The sequence below is a fragment of the Sapajus apella genome, unplaced genomic scaffold (assembly GCF_009761245.1).
Source record: "Sapajus apella isolate SASKATOON/1434 unplaced genomic scaffold, GSC_monkey_1.0 scaffold243, whole genome shotgun sequence".
In the NCBI taxonomy this organism is placed as follows: Eukaryota; Metazoa; Chordata; class Mammalia; order Primates; family Cebidae; genus Sapajus; species Sapajus apella.
The window spans coordinates 148,264-174,966 of NW_022437183.1; the positions used below are offsets into that span (position 1 = coordinate 148,264).

The following is a 26,703-nucleotide window of genomic DNA, read 5'->3' on the forward strand; positions in this document are numbered from 1 at the left end:
TTGAAACATTACAAATTTTTAAAATAAGAACATACTTTTAAAGCAAAATAATTTCTAGCTTAACAGCCTTTCCTTACTGGCATTCTCTTTTAGCTATAAGCAAATGAAGTGGTCTGTACCATTTGGGGGATATATATGTACACACATACACACACGCACACACACACCTGGAACACCTGAAGGCTATAGTACATGATGATCTTTTAGGACATCGGTGAACATTTAGTAGACATTAAGGTCTACTGACAGCCAATACCACCGAAGCATATCCCTCAGGCAGCTACTTTTGCTTTAAGATGACTGATTTTCTTTTCTTTTTTGAAACGGAGTCTCGTTCTGTTGCCCAGGCAATGGGTGATCTTGGCCCGCTGCAACCTCTGCCTGCTGGTTCAAGCGATTCTCCTGCCTCAGCCTCCTGAGTAGCTGGGATTACAGGTGCCAGCCATCACTCATGGCTAATTTTTGTATTTTTAGTAGAGGTGGGTTTTTGCCATGTTAGCCAGCTGGTCTTGAACTCCTGACCTCAGGCCTCCCAAAATGCTGGGATTGCATGCGTGAACCATCATGCCCAGCCATGGAGGCTGACTTTCTAAAGACCGATTATCATAAAGTTTGAGTGTAGTCTCTGGAGTCAGCCTGCTGGGACTTCACATCTTTGATCCATCACATGCTCTTGATGTGTCACTCAATCTTTTTGTGCTTTGATCTTACCACCTGTGAAACAGGGACACTGTTGATGTCCACTTCACAAGATTGTTGTTGCAGTTAAATTGTGATAACATAGACCTAGCATGTGTAACAATGCCTGGCTTATAATAAGAAAAGGCAACACATACTTTTACTTACTATTAGTATTCTAGTTCACTTATTTTATAGTATCATAAGCAAAAGTAATTTGAGAGGTCAGTATGTGAGAAATTTGAAAGAGATTTTCATCAGTATCAGTATTCATTAAAGGTTCTGTTGAATAGATAATGCTCACTCCCTGGCTAGCGTAGTCCAGATTTTCTAGAGACGTTCAAATGTACAGTTTGTAAAAAAAAAAAAAGATATATATATATATATATATATACTATAGAATCTGCCTTAATGTTACTTTTAACACCACAGAAATGTGAAAAAAGTCTTCTACACTATAATTTTCAGCATTGAATATTGTCCACAATACACTTATATACTTCTAACACTAAATATAAGTCATAAGGACTGTACTTTGCAGCATTAAGGACTGTCTCCTAGGCCTCTTATCCTCCCCACCTTCTGAGTCTCCAGTGTCCATTATACTGTTCTGGAAAATCTTATCTGACAAGGAACCCAAGCAGCACTCAGGGGAACAGAGGAACACACTTTATTACGCTGGCGTGCCCAGAGGGTTTACACCCAAAAGTCTGGACCCCAGCTAAGAAAAGTACATAGTTTTATAGGTGAAGGGGCAGGGAAGTAACTCAGGACTTTAGACAAGGCAGCAGTTTTTAGACAACAAGGCAGCTTCTCTAGTAAGCAATAAGCTGAGGCACAGAAGCAGAAAGAAGCAGTTACTAACAAAAATAGGGTCAGTTTTTAAAATAGGGATGGTTGCTGACAACGTGCTGACAAAATCCTGGGCAAAATTTCCACATTAATACCACCCCTGTGTGCCATACCTTAGCTCCCACTTATAAGTGAGAACATACGGTATTTGGTTTTCCATTCCTGAGTTACTTCTCTTAGAATAATGGCCTGCAGCTCCATATAAGTTGCATCGAAATATATTATTTTGTTCTTTTTTATGGCTAAGTAGTGTTCTGTGGTGTGAGTATGCCACATTTCTTTATCCATTCATCTGTTGGTGGGCACTTAGGTTGGTTCCGTATCTTTGCAATTGTGAGTTGTGCAGTGATAAACATACGTATGCAGATGTCTTTTTGATATAAAGACTTTTTTTCCTTTGGGTAGATACCCAGTAGTGGAATTGCTAAATCAGATGGTAGATCCACTTTTGGTTCTTTTAGAAATCTCCATGCTGTTTTCCATAAAGGTTGTAATAATTTACATTCCCCCCAGCAGTATATAAGCATTCCCTTTTCATCACATCCACCCCAAAATATATTGTTTTTTGACTTTGTAATAGTGGCCATTCTGGCTAGGGTAAGATGGTATATCATTGTGGTTTTCATTTGCATTTCTCTGATTATAGGGATATTGAGCATTTTTAAAAATGTTTGTTGGTCATTTGTATATCTTCTTTTGAGAAATGTCTGTTCATGTAATTTGCCTACTTTTTGATTGGATTGTTTTTTCTTGCTGATTTTAGTTCCTTGTAGATTCTGGATATTAATCCTTTATCAGATGCATAGCTTGCAAATATTTTCTGCCATTCTCTGGGTTGTCTGTTTATTCTTATGATTGTTTCTTTTGTTGTACAGAGCTTTTTAGTTTAATTAGATCCTGTTTGTTTATTTTTGTTTTTGTTGTGTTTCTTTTTGGGGTCTTAGGCATAAATTCTTTGCCTAGGCCAACATCTAGAAGAATTTTTCGTAGGTTTTCTTCTAGAATTTTTATGGTTTCAGGTCTCAGATTTAATGTTTTAATCCATCTTGAGTTGATTTTTGTAAATGGTGAGAGATAAGGATTCGGTTTCATTTTTCTACATTTTGCTAGCCAGTTTTCCCAGCTCCATTTATTGACTAGGGAGTCCTTACCCCAGTTTATGTTTTTGTATGCTCTGTTGAAGATCAGATGATTGTAAGTATTTACCTTTATTTTTTTTTCTGGGTTTTCTATTCTGTTCCATTGGTCTATGTATCTGCTTTTATATCAGTACCATGCTGTTTTGATTACTATAGCCTGGTAGTATGATTTGAAGTTAAGTAATATGATGCCACCAGACTTGTTCTTTTTCCTTATGATTGCTTTGGATATTGGGCTGTTTTTTGGTTCCGTATGAATTTTAGGATTGGTTTTTCTATTTCTGGAAATTCTGAGAATCAAATCAAGAACTCAATCCCTTTTACAATAGCTGCAAAAAATAAAAATAAAAATAAAATATCTAGGAATATTCTTAATCAAGGAAGTGAAAGACTTCTACAAGGAGAATTACAAAACAATGCTGAAAGAAATAGGGGATGACACAAAACAATGGAAACATTTTTGGAATATCAATTTCAAAATGATATCAGTAATTTGATAGAAATTGCATCAAATCTGTAGATTAGGCAGTATGGCCATTTTCACGATATTGATTATTTCAGTCATAAGCATAGGATATATTTCCATTGTTTTGTGTCATCCCTTTATTTCTTTCAGCATTGTTTTGTAATTCTCCTTGTAAAGATCTTTCACTTCCTTGGTTAAGTATATTCCTAGATATTTTATTTTTATTTTTTTGCAGCTATTGTAAAAGGGATTGAGTTCTTGATTTGATTCTCAGCTTGGTCGATTTTGGTATTTAGCAGTGCTACTAATTTGTGTTCATTGATTTTTGTAATGTGAGACTTTACTGAATCTATTTATCAAATCTAACAGTCTTTTGGAGGCGTCTTTAGGGTTTTCTAGGTGTACCATCATATTATTGGCAAACAGAGGTAGTTTGACTTCCTTAATCCAATTTGATTACTCTTTATTTCCTTTTTTTTCTTTTTTCTTTTTTTTTTTTTTTTTTGAGACGGAGTCCCGTTCTGTTGCTCAGGCTGGAGTGCAATGGCATGATCTTGGCTCACTGCAACCTCCACCTCCTGGGTTCAAGCAATTCTCCTGCCTGAGCCTCCTGAGTAGTTGGGATTACAGGTGCCTGCCACCACATCCAGCTAAATTTTTGTATTTTTAGCAGAGATGGGGTTTCACCATGTTGGCCAGGATGGTCTCGTTCACCTGACCTCATGATCCATCCACCTCAGCCTTCCAAAGTGCTGGGATTACAGGCATGAGCCACCGTGCCCAGCCTGCTCTTTATTTCTTTCTCTTGCCTGATTGCTCTGGCTAGCACTTCCATACTGTGTTGAGTACAAGTGGTGAAAGTGGGCATCCTTGTCTTGTTCCAATTCTTAGGGGAAACTCTTTCAACTTTTTCCCATAAGTTGACTGTGGGTTTGTCATACATGGCTTTTATTATTGTTGCATTTTATGTTGAGATATGTTCCTTCTATGCTTAGTTTGTTGAGGGTTTTTGTCATAAAGGGATGCTGGGGTTTTTTCTTCCTTTTTTGTTGTTGTTTTTGTTTTTTGAGATGGATCTCACTCTGTTACCCAGGCTGGAGTGCAGTGGCCAGTGGCATGATCTCAGCTCACTATAATCTCCACCTGCTGGGTTCAGGCAATTCTCCTGTCTCAGCCTCCTGAGTAGCTGGGATTACAGGCGCCCAGAATGCTGGTTTTTATCAAATGCTTTTTCTGCATCTATTGAGATGATCTTTTTTTTTTTTTTTTTTTTGAGATGGAGTTTCGTTCTTGTTGCCCAGGCTGGAATGCAATGGCGTGAACCTGGCTCACTGCAACCTCTGCCTCCCAGATTCAACCACTTCTCCTGCCTCAGCCTCCTGAGTAGCTGGGATTACAGGCATGTGCCACCACATCTGGCTAATTTTTTTTTTTTTTTAATTTCTGTAGAGACAGTGTTTCTACATGGTGGTCAGGCTGGTTTCGAACTCCTGAACTCAGGTGATCTGCCCACCTCAGCTTCCCAATGTGCTGGGATTACAGGCATGAGCCACTGCACCCAGCCTTCTTTTTGTTTTTGAGATGGAGTCTCACTCTGTTGCCCAGGCTGGAGTGCAGTGGCATGATCTCTGCTTACTCACTACAACCTCTGCCTCCCAGGTTAAAGCGATTTCCCTGCCTCAGCCTCCCAAGTAGCTGGGATTATGCACTACCTTGCCTGGCTAATTTTTGTATTTTTAGTAGAGACCTAGTTTCAAAATGTTGGCCAGGCTGCTCTCGAACTCTTGACCTCAGGTCATCTGCCCGCCTCAACCTCCCAAAGTGCTGGGATTACAGGTGTGAGCCACTGTGCCCAGGCAGTTATATGATTTTTGTTTCCAATTCTGTTTATGTGGTGAATTACATTTATTTACTTATGTATGTTGAACCATTACTACTTCATCTTGGTGAATGACTTTTTTGATGTGTATTAGATTTGATTTGCTGGTATTTTATTGAAAGCTTTGCATTTGTGTTAATCAGAGATAATGGCCTGTAGTTTTATTTTTTGTTATGTACTTTTCCTGGCTTCAGGAATTTCCTAAATTCAGGGTAATTCTGGCTACATAGAATGAGTTAGGGTGGATTCCCTCTTTTTCAATCTTTTGGAATCGTTTCTGTGGGATTAGTACCAATTCTTTGAATGTCTGGTAGAATTCAGCTGTGAATCCATCTGGCCCTGGGCTTTTTTTGTTGTTGGCAATTTTAAAATTACTGATTCATTCTCACTGCTTGTTATTAGTCTGTTCAGGATTTCTATTTCTTCCTGATTTAAGGTAGGAGGATTATATGTTTCTAGGAATTTATCCATCTAGCAATATATCCATCTAGATTTTCTAGTTTGTGTGCACCAAGGTGTTTATAGTAGTCTTGAATGATCTTTTATATTTCTGTGGTATAAGTTGTAATGTCTCCATTTTTATTTCTAATTGAGTTTATTTGCATCTTCTGTCTTCTTTTCTTGATTAATCTGGCTAATGGCCTATCGATTTTTTTTTTATATTTTCCAACAACCAACCTTTTGTCTATTGATCTTTACTATTTTTTGTTTCAATTTGATTTACTTCTGCTCTGATCTTTGTTATTTATTTTCTTCTGCTACCTGTGGGTTTAGTTTGTTCTTGTTTCTCTAGTTCCTTGAGGTGTGATGTTACATTGTCAGTTTGTAATCTTTCAGACTTTTTGATATAGGCATTTAGCACTATAAACTTTCCTTTAGCACTGCTTTTGCTGTATCCCAGAGGCTTAGATAACTTTTATCGCTATTATTCCTTTGGAAGAATTTTTAAATTTCCATTTTGATTTCATTGTTAACCCAAAAATCATTCAGTAGCAGATTGTTTAATTTCCATGTATTTGTATAGTTGGAGGAGTCCCTTTTGGAGTTGATTTCTAATTTTATTCCACTGTGGTCTAAGAAGATACTTGATGGAATTTTGATTTTTAAAATTTTTTAAAGACTTTTTTGTGGCCTCTCATATGATCTATCTTGGAGAATGTTCCATATGCTAACGAGAAGAATGTATATTCTGCGTTTCTTCCGTAGAATGTTCTGTAAATATCTGTTACGTCCATTTGTTCTATTGCGTAGTTTAAGTCTATAGTTTCTTTGTTGCCTTTCTGTCGTAATGACCTGTCTAGTGCTGTCAGTGGAGTGTTAAAGTCCCCCACTACTATTATGTTGCTGTCTCTCTTTTCTTAGGTCTAGTAGTAATTGTCTTATGAATCTGGGAGCTTAAGAGTTAGGTGCATATATATTTAGGATTGTGATATCTTCCTGTTGGATTGATCCTTTTATCATTTTATAATGACCTTCTTTGTCTTTATTTTTTAATATTGTTGCTTTAAAGTCTGTTTTATCTGATATAAGAATAGCTACTCCTACTTGCTTTTGATTTCCATTTTAGCCCTTTAAATGTTAAACTCTTCAGGCCTGATTGATAATGTCTTTTTTTTTCAACTTTTATTTTAGATTCAGTGGGTACACGGTCAGGTTTGTTACATGGTAAATTGTGTGTCGCTGAAGTTTGGTGTGTGGATTACCCTGTCACCCAGGATGTGAGCATAATAGTTGATAGGTAGTTTTTCAACCCATGTCCCCTTGCCTCTCCATGTAGTCCCCAGTGTCTGTTGTTCCCATCTTGTGTCCATGTACACTCAATGTTTAGCTCCTGCTTATAATTGAGAACACATAGTATTTGGTTTTCTGTTCCTGCATTTGTTCTCTTAGGATGATGGCCTCCAGCTGCATCTATGTTGCTGCAAAGGACATGATTTTATTCTTTTTATGGCTGCATAGGGTTCTGTGGTATATATGTACCACATTTTATTTGTCCAGGCCACTGTTGTGGGGGCATCTAGATTGATTTCATCTCTTTGCTATTGTGAATAGTGCTGTGATGAGACATACTAGTGCATGTGTCTTTTGATAGAACAATTTATTTTCTTTTGAGTATATATCTAGTAGTGGGATTGCTGGGTTGAACGGTAGTTCTGTTTTAAACTCTTTGAAAAATCTACACATTGCTTTCCACAATGGCTGAACTAATTTGCATTCCCACCACCAGTGTCTATTGTTCCCTTTTCTCCTTAACCTTGCCAACATCTGTTATTTTTTACTTTTTAGTAATAGCCATTCTGACTGGTATGAGCTTGTATTTCATCGTGGTTTTGATTTGCATTTCTCTAATGATTAGTGATGTTGAGCTTTTTAAATATATTTGTTGGCCACATATGTATCTTTTTTTTGAGAAGTGTCTGTTCATGTCCTTTGCCCATTTTTTTTGTGGGGTTGTTTTTTGTTTGCTGAATTGTTTAAGTTCTTTATAGATTGTAGATATTAGACCTTTGTCAGATGCATAGTTTGTGATTATGTTCTCCCTTTCAGTAGATCTTCTGTTTAATCTGTTGATAGTTTATTTTGTTGTGCAGGAGCATGATATCTTGCCTTTAAAGGGCTCCCTAATCTTATACCTTGTTTTAGGACCAGGAGTTACTGCAACATCTTGTTCTTTTCTAAAGTGAATGGATTGGACTATGTCTCCTTTTAGGCATGCCTTCTACCTATGATTCTGTAAATTTTAGCTAAGCACCTAGCATTCAATTTAGAAGAATGTTTAATTTATTAGTACTCTTAGTTCATTAATGAAATAGATTTGTGTATCATACTCTTTTGGAGATGCTATTGAAATCTTTAACACTTTTTTAAAAATAACTTTCCCCTAAGGTATTCCCATCTGTCAACAACACTTAATTTGGAATAACATGGAACTTGAAGATGATTATTGCTTGAATGATTACAAGTGAGTGTAATTGCATATTGGCTATTTTGTAGGCACTTAGTATTATGACTCCATATGCTAATGTTTTTCTTTTGAACTCTTAGATCATGTCTCTTTTTCTTCTGAGTAGTTCAGATTCCTAGATTTCATTATACACCCTGAACTTTAGATGCATTAGTTTGGTACCCTATACTACTTAACCTTCATCCTCTGATACATTTGTTTTACCTTTTCATTTTTCATGCCAGGCTGTTTATCTTCTGCCTTTTGAAATCTTCCTATTATCTTCTTGCCTACTTTGCTCCTTTCTTCGAATATTGAACAATTCCCTCCTGGCCATGTTCCTTTTCTTTCTGTTTTTACGAGTTTTGTGTAAGAGAGAATTGTTCTTCACAAAGTCTTTCCTCTCTCCTTAAGCCCTCATTTTGTTACTAAGCAATGTTCTGTGCACCAGCGACTATCAACATACTTTCTGACACTTTGTCTTTCTTATTTCTCCCCTCTTTCACATAATTTATCACTATTTTCTTAAGAAAAGGACAGAAGGATAAGAGGCAATGCGGAATAGCTGTAAGGGCACTGGGAGTGTTAGTTTTCTATTTTCTGTTTTACTAAATAGATTGGCTATTTTCTACACTTTGGGTCTTGGGCAAGCCTCTTTTTGTCTCTGGGCCTCCTTTTCCTTACATGTGAAATGAACAGGCTAAAACACATAATCACAGAGGTCTTTTCCAGTATGTTTATTCTTGGATTTCACATCATATTTATGGCTTATGAAAATTTGTTTTACTTTTTTATTATTTGTACCAGCAAATACATGAACATTTTGTATTTATTTACATTGCTGTATCTTTTTATATTTTAGAGAGAAGGCACTCTGCCTGATAAATCAGCACATAATTATATATATATTTAACACTGAATGTATTTTGATGATTATGATTTATTTTTGTGTTAACTGTCCACAGCATTTCAGAAGGTTGTACCTTGAAGCTGGTTTTGGCTATGCGTGGTGGACCTATAAATACTAGAAAAGGTAGGCATATATATATATAAAAGCAATGTGACAGTGACATTCTTTATGTCAGTTAGCATTTTTATAGCCTCAGGTTTTATTTAGGTTTCCTTTCTGCTATTAGGTCTTAGAAAAATCACATTTGATTCTCTAGGCATTGTTCTTTAAAACCTAAATGTGTAGAGGCTGAAACTCTAAAATACATTTCAGAAAAATCTCAGATTCCCAATTCAATCCAGGGAGATTTAAAAATAAATCTTTTGCCAGTATAGGAAACAGAAATAGAATGACATACTATAAATATTCTGCTACCATTGCTTAGTTTCATAAGAGTCTTGTTTTTTTTAAAATCTACTAAGTCTTCAATTCCTTATATTATGATTATTTTGCAAAATTCCAACATTGCCTGTTTACCTGGTTTGTGATGTGTCTGGGTTTCATGGATGTTATCATGCCCTGTTACATCCTTTCTCAGAATATAGATAGTTCTGAAATCTAGTCATTCATTCAACAAATACATATTGAACATCTACTAAATGCAATGTTCCAAGTGCAGTAGACATGGGAGAGAAAGTCTCTGCTTCACGATACTGCCTACAATAAATGTGTAAAGAGTCCATAAAACTCCCCTCATGGTTATAAGTGCTATGCAGAAAATAGTGTAGGAAAGGCCCTTGAAAAAGATGACGTTATTGGAGACTTGATTGATGCGAAGGTTTTAATAAGCACGAGAAGAGCCAGCAGTATTCACATTGGTCCCTGATTCAGTTATGTCACATGATTTCCCATCAAGTGAAGGGGACTAGTCAGAGTGTCCTCTTCTGTGGACCTCATTTTGAGGAAGGCCTTCAGATTTATTTGATCCTTCACTAGCCAGAAAACCAAAGGATAAGTATTGCTTCTATTCCTGGCGTGCTTCCACGTGTCAAATTATATCCCTATGTTTCATAATTTTGATTAGAAAATAGGATTATTGCCATCTTTTTCTTAGCTACCTCAAGAAGATTTAATGAGATACGCTACTTTGGCTATTGAACTGCCTTTTATAGGTTAGAGAAAAAAAGTTAATAATATTAGAGCCTTTTAGCACTCCTGATATCAGAGTCTTTTAATTAATTGGATTTATGTAATTGTCCTGTGTGACATAGATGATATTTATAGTAATAACTCTGAGAATAGCACAAGAACCCTATGTTTACTGAGCCACTATGTTAAGATAAAATTATATAGTGTTTAATGCCATGTGAATTCTATGTATTATATTTTTGAAAGTTGGTTGTGTGTAGTACAGCTTTAAACCAAAGTGTTTAATCAGAGCATCTACTTTTTCTATTAGTACAAAAATTATTTTTTCTTTTCCTTTTTTTTTTTTTTTTTTGAGTTGCAGTCTTGCTCCTTCACCCAGACTGAAGTGCAGTGGCATGATCTTGGCTCATTGAAACCTCTGCCACCCGGGTTCAAGCGATCTCCTGCCTCAGCATCTTGAGTTGCTAGGATTATAGGTGCTGGGTTTGAGGCCAAGAGTTTGAGACCAGCTTGGCCAACATGGTGAAACCCCATAGCTACTAAAAATATAAAAATTAGCTGGGCATGGTGGCAGGCTACTCAGGAGGCTGAGGCATGAGAATTCCTTGAACCTGGGAGACAGAGGTTGCAGTGAGCGGAGATTGTACCACTGCACTCCAGCCTGGGCGATAGAGTGAGACTCTGTCTCAAAAAAAAATAAAATAAAATAAAAGTAAAAATTGTTTTTGAAATAATTGTTATCAAAGCAGCATAGAAAGATTAAAATTAGTCTCTTTTCTAAAACTAAATTTTGTCCTTTGCATTGTGTCCAATGCATATAAAACTTCATATGTATTATTTCATAGCTGATAAAATCTGAACGATTTTTCTGTTATGAGAAGACACAGGTACACCTGCCTGAGTAAGGCATCCTATGCTGGTTTAAGAAAGGCTTTCATGTGACTGTGGTAATGACTATAGCAATATATAAAAAAAGAGGCATAATTTTTTTTTCTTTTTTGTTTTGTTTTGTTATTTTTCTTTCCCAAAGATCTGCCCTGTGATCCAAATTTTTATCTTTTAATGTAATATGAAAAGTGGAGCATTAACTTACAAAGGGCAAGAACTTGTTTGAAAAGTGTCTTTTAATATGTATACATTTTGGGCCTATGAAAGTAAATCAAAAACATCCAAATAACTATTTTCATAAAGTAAGCTAAATCATATTATAAGATTTTTATGTTAGTGATAATGTAATTGAATTTAGGCTATGGAAACATCTTTGATGTTTTTACCTTATTGCTTCCCAAGTTCAATATTTTCCTATTGCTGCAACTTCTTTTTAAAGGTTGTAGAGCACCACAATTCTGTTAGTAAATAAATGAAAGACTGTCACTCATGGCCAGAAGGTAAAAAAATAAAAATAAAATGAAAGTTATGCAGCTTGGGAAATTATGGCCTCTTTTAGGAGAAAACAAATGTTTCTACAGTATGATGAGAATGTCTTTACAAGAGAACTTTTTTTTTCCTGGAACTGTTGCAGTTTTAGTACATTGAGTGACTCCCTCACATTCTAAGTTATTATGAACTTTTAATTATTTGACTTCATGTCAAGGAACAGATCAAAGAATCAGCCTTTATATAAAACCAGAAAGAAAAAGATAGGTCTGCTTACTTCTAATTTCTTAGGTATGTCTCCTGATTGTATGTTTGTGTGTGTGTGTGCGTGTACTTTAAAGTAAGTAGGATTTGTGTTGGTTTTAATTATTGTTGGAACCAATATTTGAAGATATAGGGAGCAGAAAGTATATATAGTGAAAAAATTGATAGAAATGTCATAGAATCAGGAAATATACAGACTCTAGTGGCATATGGAAAAAATACAGACTCTAATAGCATAGGAAAAAAACCTCATGTTTTAGTTTAGCCCTGTTTTTGAACATAGCAACATAATCATGCATTTTGTTTCTTATTGACACAACATAGGGATTGCTATATTAACTCTAGAAAGATCAGAAACTTATTTGAAGAATATCATGTTTATATTATATGCACAGGGTTATTGTTCAAATTCAGTACATTATATCCTGTCACTGTACCAAGATGCATAAAACTTGATCCAAATTGAAGGCTTATTTATCACTTTTCCATTTGTAGTTCCCACAGAAGATCCACTTAGGGAGATGGCAGAGTACTTGGATTCCAGTCGAGATGAGGTCTGGGAGAAGACCTCCTGCAACAAGCAAGTTACATTTTTGGTATACCGAGAAGGAGATCAGTTGAATTTCTTTCGCGTAGTAGATAGGGGAGATGGCACTTTAACACCATTATCTGAATCTTTAAGGTAAATAGGTTTTCATTTGCATGTCTTACTGAGAAAAGGAAAACATCATATGATGTACCTTGTGTTGTCAAAAAATCTATATATATTAACAAATGTCATGAATCTCATTCCTACCCCAGACCCCAATATGTAAAGTCTGAAATTGTCCATCATTTGATTGATATGATAAAACTGAGATTTCTTTACAGAGTGGAACGTTTTCATAAAAAGATTTGATTCTGTTATTCTATGAAACTCGAAGATGCCTAATACATTATTGAATCCTGTCATAATAGTGTGTTATACAACCTTAATATAATAGGGTTAAGCCTAAAGTTGATACCTTTTTTCAAATTTAACACTGCTATTTAAAGACAGATAAATCTCTACTTCTCTAGTCTCGTTTTCCTACTCTATAAAAGGGAGAGAAATTGTTAATATTCTAAAATCAGAAGGAAAAATCCTACAGATATTTAGCTAAGCAATAGAAAAATTAGAGAATTGGACAAGGCAACCTCTCAGTTGCTGTGCATTCTGAGTTGCTATGATTGTTAATCTCTTTTCACTTCAAGTTATTAAGCATTCACTGAACTTTTATGGCCATTCATTGAGCAAGGCACTGATGTTGTAAAGATGATTGTTCCTACCTTCATGGAGCATACAGTCTGCTATAAAGAGTATCTGTGATATAATGTTGGTGATGTTATAAAAAGGTACCAAGATCTCTAGGAAAATAGATGAGAGGGCCTTTATTATGCTTGAAAGGTAGAGAGTTAGACACAACCTCTGAGAAGAAGTGACCTTAAAAGGGGAGTGGAGTTTGCCAAGCAGACAAAGGAAGGGAAGGTGTCACAAGTCCTGCAAAATAAAAAGGTAGTGGTAAAATCATTCAAATTAAAAACAGCTTGTAGTTTGGAGAACAGTTTCTGTGGGTCAGGAGTCCAGGCACAGCATTGGTATGTTCTGAGTCCCACAAGCCTGGAATCAAGGTTTCAGCAAGTCTCTTATCAGGAGGCTTGACTGGGGAGGAGAATCTACTTTCAAGACCACTCATATTGCTGCCATAATTCATGTCCTTTCAGTTATATGATGGAGTGCCTGGTTTTTTGCAGGCTATTAGCTAGAGGCTGCCCTCAGCTCCATTTTGATGAACTCAAAACTGACTGATTTGGGGCCTAAATTACATCTGCAACAGTCCTTTACCTTTGCCATATTCAGTTGGCTAGAAGCAAGACATTCATCATGCCCACACTCAAGGGTAGGAAATCATATGTGATGTGAACACCAGGGGTCAGGAATCAGAGAGATTTCCCTAGGATTCTGCCTACCACAGAGTGTTATGTGGAAGAAAGATTAGACTCAGTTTTTGTGGCCACAGAGAACAGACTGTGACACATGGGTGTTAACCTGTTATCTTTAATATGTCAACATCTGGTTAGCACTATATACTTGACATAAACCATGGGCAAGAAAAAGAGGAGGTACCAGTGAGTGTTACAGCCTTAGACCATTAATAGAACGTCTTCATACCAGCTTTGCCACGTGCTGGCTCACTGTTAGTTTTCTTTCTTAGTACACCCTCTTTTGGCTCCCTTTTCCTAAAGGAAACCCAAGCTCCCCAGCTTAGCATATGAGTCGTTTGACAACCTGTCACCGTAGTTTTCCAGGTCTTTTCATTATGCCGTGTTTTTACACACCTTTTCCCCTTTGCTTGAAATGTCGTTTTCTCCTCTTACTCCAGTTCTCCCCAGCCAACTTCTATTTGTGTTTATGACTCAGCCCAAATGTCATCATGGAATTTCATTAGAACTGTCTAATTGTTCATCACAAGATAATTTATTTTTTTCTTCCTTTCTATTCATCTACAATAATTGGACAAGGAAAGGGATAAATGAATGAGAAAGAGGAGTAGAAAGCGATCTAATCATACCACAAAGGGCATTTATCTTTCCTCTTCAAGAAGAGGCTTTCCTAGTCTACAACAAGGGTAGCAAACTTATTCTGTAAAGGTGTGCAGATAGTAACTATTTTAGGATTTTCAGGCCAAGACACAGTATCAAGGATATTAAATAGGTACTTGTATAACAAGAGAGAGAACAAATTTCCACAAAACTTTTACTAACAAAGTTCAAAATATAGACTTAATAGTTGGGTAATTTTCTTCTGTTTGTACCACAGATTCCAGAGAAGAATGGAATTCTTTTCTATGGGAATAATGTTTTACCTAATTGAGATTGAAAGTGAATGTTGCCCATCAAATTTGCAAGGTCAACTGCAAAAGTTGACTTGTTGATGCTGATCTCTAATGAGTTTTATGTATTTTACCTTTGAAAAACTTTGAGATGTCATGTCATTTCAACTTTGGAAAGCATGAGAACGATTGCAGCTTGCTACTACATGCAATTCAAACACTAGTTGTTGTTAAAATGACATTATTGCAGTATATGTTTCACATATAAGCATTGTTTTATTTTGTAATTTTAGGTTAAATTCATTACAAAACATTATCAAGTCCACCATAAACACTAATTTCCAAATGCAATTAAAAGATTTAAAAAGTGTTTGATAATAGCAGTTAAGGCCAGTTCTTCTCATTCAGAGTTCCTGAGCTAAAAAAAAATAATACAACTTTATTGCCAGTAAGCCACCAAATGTATCCATCATCAGATAGATACTGAAATAAGTTTACACACTAACACCACTGGTTTAATAACACAGGATAGATTCAAACATTTACCACAAAATCCTGCTGATGAATAATACAATGAATAACTGTAGACTTTAAAGACCTTACATGTTTAGGGGGGCGTGGTGGCTCACACCTGTAGTCCCAGCACTTTGGAAGGTGGGCAAATCTCTTGAATCCAGGAGTTCGAGACCAGCCCAGACAAGAAAATGAAACCCCATCTCAAAAAAAAATTAGCCAGGCCTCGTGGCGCACACCTGTAGTCCCAGGCTACCTTGGAGTCTGTGGTGGGAGGATTGCTTGAGCCCAGGAGGTGGGAGGTTGCAGTGAGCTGAGATCATGCCACTGCATTCCAGCCTGGGTGACAGACTGAGACCCAAAAAGACAAAAAAAAAAAAAAAAACCTTACAAGTTCACTAACTCTATAAATTTGTCCAGTTAAGTTTTTTTCTGTTCCATACATCACCCCATCAGTTATAGCGGAGTTCACTTAAACTTGTACTAAATTAGTGTTTAGCAACTTCTTTGAAAATATTCTCACCTGTAATAGTTTCATGCAGCCTGTTCATAGGGACCAACTCTTCAGTCATTTCAAACTTGGTATTGACACCAGCAATAAACAGCAACACAGAGCAATATGGGTAATATATGTCAATTCATCAAAAAACAAGGAAAATGACTCAATCGTTTGGCTTGCTTATTTATTTATTTATTTATTTATTTATTTATTTATTTGAGATGGAGTCTTGCTCTGTCCCTCAAGCTAGAGTGCAGTGATGTGATCTTGGCTCACTGCAACCTCTGCCTCCTAAATTCAAGTGATTCTCTTGCCTCAGCCTCCTGAGTAGCTGGGATTACAGGCACGCGCCACCATGCTCAGCTAATGTTTTTGTGTTTTAAGTAGAGATGGAGTTGTACCATATTGGTCAGGCTGGTCTCAAACTCCTGACCTCACGATCCGCCCACCTCAGCCTCCCAAAGTGCTGCAATTACAGGTGTGAGCCACCACACCTGGCCCATTTGCCTTATTTTTTAATCAACTGTTGATATTGCTTCCAATGCTGTCAACTTTTTGAGAAATTGTTCCTGCTGGAAAAGTAATCTTTAAACAAGTTTATTTTCTCAGGATATACTTCCTTAACTGCTATGATCAATAGTGAACTAATTCACTATTGATAAACAGCCTTCCTTGATTGGTTAGCAGATATAAACATCTGGAAACTTTTTGGTTATGGCTTCATTTTTATTTTTAATTTTTGTAAAGAAATTCTGCTGTGAGCCAGGCACGGTGGCTCAAGCCTGTAATCCCAGCACTTTGGGAGACTGAAGTGGCTGGATCACAAGATCAAGAGATCAAGACCATCCTGGCTAACATGGGAAACCCCATCTCTACTAAAAATACAAAAATTAACCAGGTGTGGTGGTACACACCTGTAGTCCCAGCTACTCAAGAGGCTGAGGCAGGAGAGTACAACACTGAAGTAATAACACTGCCTGCCATTTACTGAATGCCTGCTCTGCCAGGCACTTCTTACACTTTATTCCTAATTCTCACAAAACTACATAAGGTAGATATTATAGCTGATTTTATTAATGAAGAAACTCCAGGTAAGAGAGGTTAAGTGATTTGGCCCAAGACTAAAAAAGCTAGTAGACAGCAGACTTAGGATTCAAATCCCCTATCTGGTTCCTAAGCTGATTCTTCCTGCTACTACTCATAGCATAATGCAGTAAGGCACCAAATGACAGGCCTTACCACATCATGCTTGTGCACTCAAGTGAGTGCCAGAACTTCTAGTGTGTGAAGGCTTTTGTCTCGAGGCCAACTATACAATACCTGAAAAGGGAGGGTGCAAGAAGATTTATGTCATTGTCAGTTATCATACTGTGGTAGCCATACTGTAGTAGGTAACTGTGGCTGTCACAAGTCAAGCATCACAGACTGAACTGGTTGTGGAGACCAGTCCTACATTCTTCCTTCTGATACCCATGCATGTAGTTCGTGTAATTAACTCACAGTTTCAGAACATTTCGTGTTGCACTATATAAAATTTAGGAATGGGGCTGTCTACTCTCTTTTTTGCCCTTGTGTGGTGATAGTATGTGCTTCAGAAACATTAAGGAATATTCCCTATTAAGGCTATCCTAAGTTATTACCATTTCTTACAACCATAAAAATAGGAAATTTTATTAACCCTCATACTTCCATAGCATAGATTACTTTTCCTATAAGTAAATCTGCATAGAAACTAATATGTATTCTTATTCTGCTTTAAAGTTTTAATCATTCTCCAAATATGCTGAGCTTGTGTTTTATCAAATCCTTGCCATTCTAATTTTCCCGTTATAGAAAAGATAAATGGAATTTCAAAATCTTTGTGTTCAGTTCATCAAACATTTATTGGCTATGTGTCAAGCACTGTGCCTGGTGCAGACTAAGAAGATAAAGTCTAATATCTGCTTTCAACTTGCTTACATATGGGGGATAAGGGGGAAAACAAACATGTAAGTATAAATATGAGGATAGTGTAATAAGCCATTATATTATGCAATCAAAGAAGAAGGGCTCCAAATATAATTACATTGAAATATAAATAATGTCACTGTGGTTGATCAGTAATTGAAAAGTTTAACGTGTTTAATAGTTTGTATCATGACTAGACTATCTTTTTTCTTGTTAAAATCTATGCTATTCTAGGTTTTTACATTTTCAAATACACTTAGACAAATTTTAAGTTATCTGTACTTAAAAAAATTCATTTTTGCTCTTTAAGATACAAAATGTTCTGATGACACCTGTGTATGATTTTCTTTTTAGTTAGAATCCCCTCAGGATGACTAAAAATCTGTACTTCTCTTCTGTGCCAATTTTTTAAAAATTCTGATTCACGGAAATCTCATTAGCTTGTTGTCTGGTTTGCACAATGATCAGCTTTGGCTGGCAAAATGAAATCAGACATTCTCATGGAAATGGATTTTGCCTCTTTGGGAATGATATGGCAGGTGCCAAAACATCTTCATTTATCATATACTGAATTCAGAGAAGTTCAGCTATAGTAGATTTTCAGTAATGCTAGATCATAATATTTATTCCCATTTCATTTTTTCTCTTAAGAAGTATATTCTTTGAAATATATTTTCCTTACATTGACATTGACAAAATGGATGTAGTGTTTTGTCGTTAGTAACATCTATAGATTGCTGTTTAATATAGAGCATTTTTAGACACTGAGCAGATATCAAACAAATTTCAAGTAGTTACTGTTTTCTTTGCAGTGGTGGTTCTATGTATAATTTGTATACAGATGAGGATGAAGAAACTGAGTCTTCTCCTTCTGGGCAACAGATAATTGAAAATTCAATAACTATGAATAAGATGAAGCTGCTGAAGGCTAAGATGAAGAACATGAATCTCAACAAAAAGGTGAAGCTGTTGGCATTTGGCCAGGCTTATCTCTAGCTTACCCCTGCAGGGCTCTCAGCGATGAGGTCTGTTGGTCATTGTGAAAAAATTATAAAGTATTATTCATTTCAAGTTTCTGGCCTCAGTTATTTATTAAACTTCTAAAAGGGATAAATTAATTTTTTTAGATTAGAAGCACACCTGGAGGGATTATAATGCATTTAACATAATTCATCATTTTAAAGATCGTTCTGGGCCTAAGAAGGATTAAAAAAAGAGAGTTTAATCTTAATCTTGCAATAATTACTTTTTAAAATATGTTAATATTTATTTATTATGGATAACGATATTTACTATTTAGTAGATGTTGTCAGTTTTCCAAAGTGATTGAACTAATTTACATTCTTTACAACAGTGAATGAGAGTTGCCTTTTTTTCCATATTCTCACCAGTATTTTGCATTGTCCTTTGTAATTTTTGTAATTCTACTTTGTTTGTAGTGGCATTATATTGTGGTTTTAATTTGCATTTCTCTGATGACCCAGAAAGTTGAGCACCTTTCATATGTTTATTGGACATTTGGATATAATTTTGTTTTTGTTTTTGTTTTTGTTTTTCTGAGACAGAGTTTTGCTCTTGTTGCCCAGGCTGGAGTGCAACAGCGCAATCTTGACTCACCTCAACCTCCACCTCCCAGGTCAAGCAATTCTCCTGCCTCAGCCTTCCGACTAGCTGGGATTACAGGTACCTGCCACATGCCCGGCTAATTTTTGTTTTTAGTAGAGACAAGGTTTCACCATGTTGGCCAGGCTGGTGTTGAACTTCTGACCTTGTGATCTGCCCGCCTTGGCCTCCCAAAGTGCTGGGATTAGGCATGAGCCACCGTGCCCAGCCTGGATATGTTTTTTAATAAAACACCTATATTTTGCCCATTTTTCTATTGGGTTGTATGTTTTTTGTTAGGGTTTTTTTTTTTTCTAGAGTTTTATGTGTATTCTAGATATGTCCTTTGTTTCCTATTAGCATTTTATTGTTTTCCTTTTTACTCTATTAATGGCTCTCCTCCTTTTCATATATAATAAAATTTAAAAATCTTTAATATACCACTTGAGGAAGTTTTACATTTCTATACACTCATGTATATACAACCCAAATTAAAATAGGACCTTATACTCCAGAATGTTCCCTCATAATATTTCCCAGTTAATTCTTAAGTTTTCTTGCTCTCAGAAATAATTACTGTTTTTACATCTATTACCATAAATATGTTTTTCCTATTCTTGAAATTTATATAAATGGAATCATAGAGAATATGGTGTGGTTTCTCTTGTTCTACATAATATTTATTTGATTCATTCATGTGGTTGCATGTGCCAATTAATTATTTTTTATTGTTGCATACTATTCTACTGTGTGATTGATTTACCTCAATTTGCTTCTCTCTTTTCCTTTTGAGGGACATTTGAGTTGGCTCTAGTTTTTGACTTTTATCAATAAGCCTGTTTTGAATATTCCTACTTTCTTTAGTAGATATATACATTTGTTTCTTTGGAGCACATACCTAGCAATGAACTTTCAGAGTCAGAGGGAAGATATATGTTTAACTTTATTATGCCAAACAATTTTGCCAAGCATTTGAACCAATTTACATGCTTATCAGCAATGTGAGAGTTCTAGTTAATGCTACATTTTTGCCAACACTTAATATTGTCAGTCTTTTTATTTTAACTATTCTGGTGACTGTGTAAATGGTTTTCATTTATATTTCTCTAATGAGGAGTAATATTGGCTTTTCATATAATTATTGGTCATTGAGATACTCTTTTTTTTGAAGTGCCTGTTCAAGTCTTCTGCTTATTTTTTAACTGAGCTCTCTGCCTTTTGCTCATTGATTTGTAGACATTTTTGTATACTATGGATACAAGTCCTTTATCAGAGGTATGGGTTACAGATATTTCTAGCACTTTATGGTGGCTTGTTCTTTTACTTTCTTATTCTTTTGATGAATGTTTTTAACTGTATTCTAATTCATCAATTTTGCTTTTATGATTATCATTTTTGATAACCTTTTGATAAAATATTTTCCTACCACAGGTCTTAAAGCCTTATGATTGTTTCTCACTCACTTAGATTTAGACTATCTGAATTTTTTTTTTTTTTTTTTTTTTTTTTTGAGACAGAGTCTTGCTCCGTTGCCCAGGCTGGAGTGCAATGAATGGCATGATCTTGGTCCACTGCAGACACTACCTCCCTGTGTCAAGCGATTCTCCTGCCTCAGCCTCCCGAGTAGCTCTCCTGCCTCAGCCTCCCATGTGCCACCATGCCTGGCTAATTTTTATATTTTTAGTAGAGTTGGGGTTTCGCCATATTAGCCAGACTAGTCTGAAACTCCTGACCTCAGGTGATCCCCCCACCTGGGCCTCCCAAAGTGTTAGGATTACAGGCATGAGCCACCTCGCCCAGCTGAAATTTTTTTGATATAATGTAAACTGGGATAAAGATTTTTTTTTTTCATATGGAGAACAATTGACCTAGCTCTATTAAAAAAAAATCCTTTCCCCACAATCCTAAATGTTTATGCACCTAATAATAGAACTTCAAAATACATGAAGCAAAAACTACAAAGAAATAGACAAATACTTTTGTTCAAAGATTTCTACATCTCCACTCTCAAAAATCGATGGAACAGATAGAAAGTCAGTGAAGGATTTAGGAGACTTGAATGCTATCAACCTACTTGACCCAACTGACATTTACAGTATGCTCTACCCAACAACAGCAGAGTACACATTTCTTTTTAAATGCATGTAGAACATTTACCAGGGTAAACCATATTATGTGCCATAAAACAGGTTCAGTTTTTTGTTGTTTTTTTTTTTTGAGAAAGAGTCTTGCTGTGTCCCCCAGGCTGAAGTTCAGTGTCACAATCTTGGCTCACTACAACCTCCGCCTCCTAGGTTCAGCGATTTTCTTGCCTCTCAGCCTGCCAAGTAGCTGGGGCTACAAGTGCATGCAACCATGCCCAGCTAATTTTTTGTAGTTTTAGTAGAGATGAGGTTTCACCATGTTGGACAGGTTGGTCTTGAACTTCTGACCTCAAGCAGTCTGCCTACTTTGGCCTCCCAAAGTGCTGGGATTACTGGTATGCACTCGGACCAGGTTTAAATTTTAAAAGATTCCAAAGAGTACAAAAATGCTCTCTGATTACAATGGAATAAAATTAGAAATACGTAATAGATATATGGGAAATCTTCTGATATTTGAAAATAATACACTGCTAAGTAATTGATGGTCAAGAAGTCCAAAGAGTAATAAGTATTTTATACTGAATAAAAATATTCTGATATTGTGATGAATTGATTTTTTTTTAAATGTGAAATTATTCTTGCATTCTTAAAATGAACCATTCTTTTTTTGTTTGCTTGAGATGGAGTTTCCTTCTTGTTGCCCGGGCTGGAGTGCAATGGCGCTATCTCTGCTTACTACAACCTCCACCTCCTGGGTTTAATTGAGTTTCCTGCCTCAGCCTCCCGAGTAGCTGGGATTAAAGGCACATGCCACCACACCTGGCTAATTTTATATTTTTGGTAGAGAAGAGGTTTCTCAATGTTGGTCAGGCTGGTCTCAAACTCCTGACCTCAGTTGATCTGCCCGCCTCAGCCTCCCACAGTGCTGAGATTACAGGCATGAGCCACCTCGCCTGGCCCAGAATGAAACAATTCTTGGTTGTGATGTATTTTCCTTTTCATTTCTTTAGATTTAAATTACCAGTATTTTATTTAGGATTTTTGCATTAGGATTTTGTTCATGAGAGAAATTTTGATACATAATTTTTCTTTCTTTTCCAGTATACAGTAAACTTGGAAGAATTTTACCATGAACACTTATTTATCTAATATCTAAATTCTGCCATTAACATTTTAAAAATTTTAATTGTAATTGTGGTAAAATACATATAATATAAAGTTATCTTAATCATCTTAAATGTACAAACATTTCAGTAATGTTAAGTATATAACACATTGTTGTGCAACCAATCTCCAGAAGTTTTTTATCTTGTAAAGTTGTCATAATGTGTCAGAATTTCATTTTTAAGACTGGAAAATATTTCATTGTATGGCTGTATACCACATTTTTTTAATCCATCCATTCTTCAATGGACACTTGGATTGCCTCCATCTTTTGGCTATTGTGAATAACGGTCTGTGAACATGAGTGTACAAATATCAATTTGAGACTCTACTTTCAATGTTTTCTTTTAGTAATTTCATAGTTTCAGATCTTAAAGTCTAATTCATTTAGATTTTATTTCTGTATATCGTGAAAGATAAGGGGTCTAGTTTCATTCTTATGTACATGGATCCAGTTTTCCCAGCATCATTTATTAAAGAGACTATCCTTTCCCCAGTGTATGTTCTTGGCATTTATCAAAAATAAGTTCACTGTGTGTCTATGGACTTGTTTCTGGGTTCTCTACTCTGTTCCATTGGTTGTGCATCTGTGTTCATGTCAGTACCTTGCTGTTTTGGTTACTATAGCTCTGTGGTATAATTTAAAGTCAGGTAATTGTGATTCCTCCAGTTTTGTTCTTCTTTACTTAGAATGGCTTTGACTATTGTGTCTTTTGTGGTTCCCTGTAAATTTTAGCATTTTTTTTTCTGTTTCTGTGAAAAATGCCATTGGTATTTTGGTAGAGATTACATTGAATTGGTAGATTGCTTTGGGCAGTATGGACATTTTAACAATATTATTTCTTCTGACTCATGAACATGGAGTATTTTTCCATTTTTTTGTGTCCTCTAATGTTTTATAGTTTTCATTATAGAGATCTTTCACTTATTTAGTTAAGTTTATTCCTAGGTATTTTATTTTATTTTATTTTATTTTATTTGTAGCTATTGTAAATGGGATTACTTTCTTGATTTTTTAAGATTATTCACTGTTGGCATATAGAAATGCTACTGTCTTTTATATGTTAATTTTGTGTCTGCAACTTTACTGAATGTGTTTATCAGTTCTAATAGTCTTTTGATTGGAGTCTTTAGGTTTTTCCAAATACAAGATCATATTATCTGTAAACAAGAATAATTTACTTCTTTCTTTTCAATTTGCATGCCCTTTCTTTCTTTTTTCTTTCTTTTTTTTTTTTGAGACGGAGTTTTGTTCTTGTTGCCCTGGCTGGAGTACAATGTCACGATCTCAGCTCACCGCAACGTCTGCCTCCTGCATTCAAAAGATCCTTCTGTCTCAGCCACTTGAGTAGCTGGAATTACAGGCATCCACCACTACGTCCGGCTAATTTTGTATTTTTTACTAGAGATGGGGTTTCTCCATGTTTGTCAGGCTGGTCTCGAACTCCTGACCTCAGGTGATCCGCCTGCCTCGGCCTCCCAAAGTGTTGGGATTACAGGTGTGAGCCACTGCGCCCGGCCCTTTCTTTCTTTCTCTTATCTGATTTATCCAGCTAGGACTTCTAGTACTAGTATTTCTTTTCATTTAGGGCTCCTGATAATAAATTTTCTCAGCTTTTGCCTGAAAACTTATTTTACCTTGTTAATTTTGAGAAATGTTTAATTCTTTAGAAATGTTACAACTAGATTCATCAGTTAATATTTTCCCATATTTGCTTTCTGTTTGCATTTTTTTTTTTTTTTTTTTAGCTGATCCATTTGGGAGAGAGATATCAGGACACTTTCGCTAAATACTTCATCTCACATGTATCTCCTAAGAATAAGGGCTGCCTTTTACATGATGATGATACAGTTACCACACTCATTTATGGTTGATACACATTGTGTCATCTACATTCATATTTCCGAGGTCTTAATAATGTGCTTAATAGCATTTTATATTGCTTTTCATCTGGCATCCCATCAAAAACAATGCATTGCATTTAGTTGTAATGTTTTCATAGTCTCCTTTTATACAAAACTGTTTCTAAGCTTCATTTGGACATTCATGTAAAATATTTTTGAAGAATGTAAGTCACTTGTTCTGTAAAATATTCCTCAATTTGGAGATTTGGCTATTTCATTATGATTAGATGGAGGTCGAATATATTTGGTAGGAATACTACACAGATTATTTTTTCTTCTCAGTGCAACACATCAGAAGGCACATAATGTTAATTTGTAGTAGTTTCTTTTTCTTTTTTTTTTTTTTAAAGAAAATTAGCAATTTTAGTTGGTATTTCCTCATTAGTCCAAGAGTAGTTTAATATACATATTTTGAAAATTTTCTGGTGGTAGAGGCTTTTTTTTTTTTTTTTTTGACTGAGTCTCACTGTCGCTCAGGCTAGAGTGCACTGGTGAAATCTTGGCTCACTGCAACCTCCACCTCCTGTGTTCAAGCAGTTCTCCTGCCCTCAGCCTGCTCAGTAGCAGCTGGGGCTACAGGCACATGCCATTGCGTGTGGCTAATTTTTGTATTTTTAGTAGAGATGGGGTTTCACCATATTGATCAGGCTGATCTCAAACTCCTGACGTCACAATCCGTCGGCCTCAGCCTCCCAAAGTGCTGGAATTACAGGTGTGAGCCACTGCGCCCAGGCGTTTTTTTCTTTTCTTCTTTTTAGAGGTATGAATCTCGTGTTACCCAGGGTGGCCCTGAATTCCTGGGATCAAGGAATCCTCCCATGTTAGCCTCCCATGTAGCTGGGACTATGCGTGTACCACCATACTGGGCTTGATTTTTCATTGTTTTTAATTTTTAGTTTTATTGCATGGAACTCCGAGGATGTTGTTTGTATTTCTACTTTATAGCATTTTATTCTTTGGAATCTAATAGCACTTCTCATGGATATATACTCAGAAGATAGTTTATTCTTTATCATAAAGGTAAAAGTTTGCTAGATGGACCTTATTGATTATTTTTTTGTCAACTTGATTTGTCTTAGAATGAGAACAGTAATAGGTGAAGGTCTATTATTCATAGGTTTTTGTGTATTTCTCCTTTTATTTCCCATACTTTTTGCTGTAAGAAGGTGGTGGTTGTGTAATTTGGTACATAAATATTAATAACTTACATTTTTACTGTGTTTCTAGTTACGAAAGTAATGAAATGTTTCAGTCGGGCTTGGTGGCTCATACCTGTAATCCCAGCATTTTGGGAGGCTAAGGAGGGTGGATGATGAGGTCAGGAGTTCAAGCCCACCCTGACCAAGATGGTGAAACCCCCGTCTCTACTAAAAATACAAAAAAAAATTTAGCTGAGCATGGTGGCAGGCGCCTGTAATCCCAGTTTCTTGGGAGGCTGAGGCAGAGAATTGTTTGAACCCAGGAGGCAGAGGTTGCACTGAGCCAAGATTGAGTCACTGCACTCCAGCCTGGATGACAGAGCGAGACTCCGTCTCCAAAAAAATAAATAAATAGTAATAATGAAATGTTTCATCTCTGTTGCATCCACTGACTTTCTCCTTGAATTTTCCTCGCCTGATATCAGGCCCATACCTTTTTATTTTTTTATTTTTTATTTTTTCCAGCCTTCCCCCTCCCCCAGGCCCATATCTACTGATATCTTTTTTGTTTCATTTGCTTGGTATACCTTTTCCTATGCCTCTATTTATTAACTTTTAAGTTATTTTGTTTTACCTATTTCCTTTATATATAGTATAGAGTTGGTTTTGTTTTGTGAGTCAGTTTGAAATATTTAAAAACAGGTAACTTAATCACATTTGTATTTATTGGTATGACTTCATATTTGGTCTTAAATGTCTTATTATTTTGTTATATTTACAGTTTCCTTCTCTATGGTCTGCTTTCTTTTGTGCATATCTGTATATATGAATGTGTAAGTGTGTATTTAATATTCATCTTTTCTTTTTGAGATGAAGTCTTGCTCTGTCATCTAGGCTGGAGTTTAGTGGCATGATCTTGGCTCACTGCAACCTCCCTCTTCCTGGGTTCAAGTGATTATTCTGTCTGAGCCTCCTGAGTAGCTGAGACTACAGGCACGTGCCACCACGCCCGGCTAATTTTTTGTATTTTCAGTAGAGACTCAGTTTCACCATGTTAGCCAGGATGGTCTCAATCTCCTGACCTCGTGATCTGCCCACCTCAGACTCCCAAAATCCTGGGATTACAGGGGTGAACCACCACGCCTCGCCTCATTTTTTTTTTTTTAATGCTAGAAACTAGCCTTAACACTTACATGATGACTTGCTTGGATATAAAATGCTTGGTTCTCATTTTTTTTTTCCTTGAGTTTGTTTAAAATGTTGTTCTGCTGTTGTTTTGCTATTTATATTGCCATTGAGAAATCCAGTTACGAATCTTTCTTTTCTCTGTAAATGATTTGATTTTTTTTTTTTTTTTTTTT

General features: G+C 36.0%; 1 protein-coding gene across 7 annotated transcripts in view; it reads left to right on the forward strand.

The window, feature by feature from the left end:
• The window catches only part of ZFAND4 (zinc finger AN1-type containing 4), a 72,102-nt gene that overhangs the window by 30,387 nt on the left and 15,012 nt on the right, over positions 1-26,703 (forward strand). For 5 of the 7 annotated variants that reach the window (XR_004266160.1, XM_032271639.1, XM_032271640.1 and 2 more), the window contains 4 exons: positions 7,901-7,976; positions 8,924-8,991; positions 12,133-12,319; positions 18,261-18,408. Coding sequence is in view for 6 of the 7 variants with exons in the window: in XM_032271639.1 (XP_032127530.1) it covers positions 7,901-7,976; positions 8,924-8,991; positions 12,133-12,319; positions 18,261-18,408 (479 nt within the window). In the remaining variant the exon portion in view is untranslated. The remainder of the gene's footprint in view (positions 1-7,900; positions 7,977-8,923; positions 8,992-12,132; positions 12,320-18,260; positions 18,409-26,703) is intronic. The other 2 variants (XM_032271642.1, XM_032271643.1) reach the window with 1 other exon arrangement.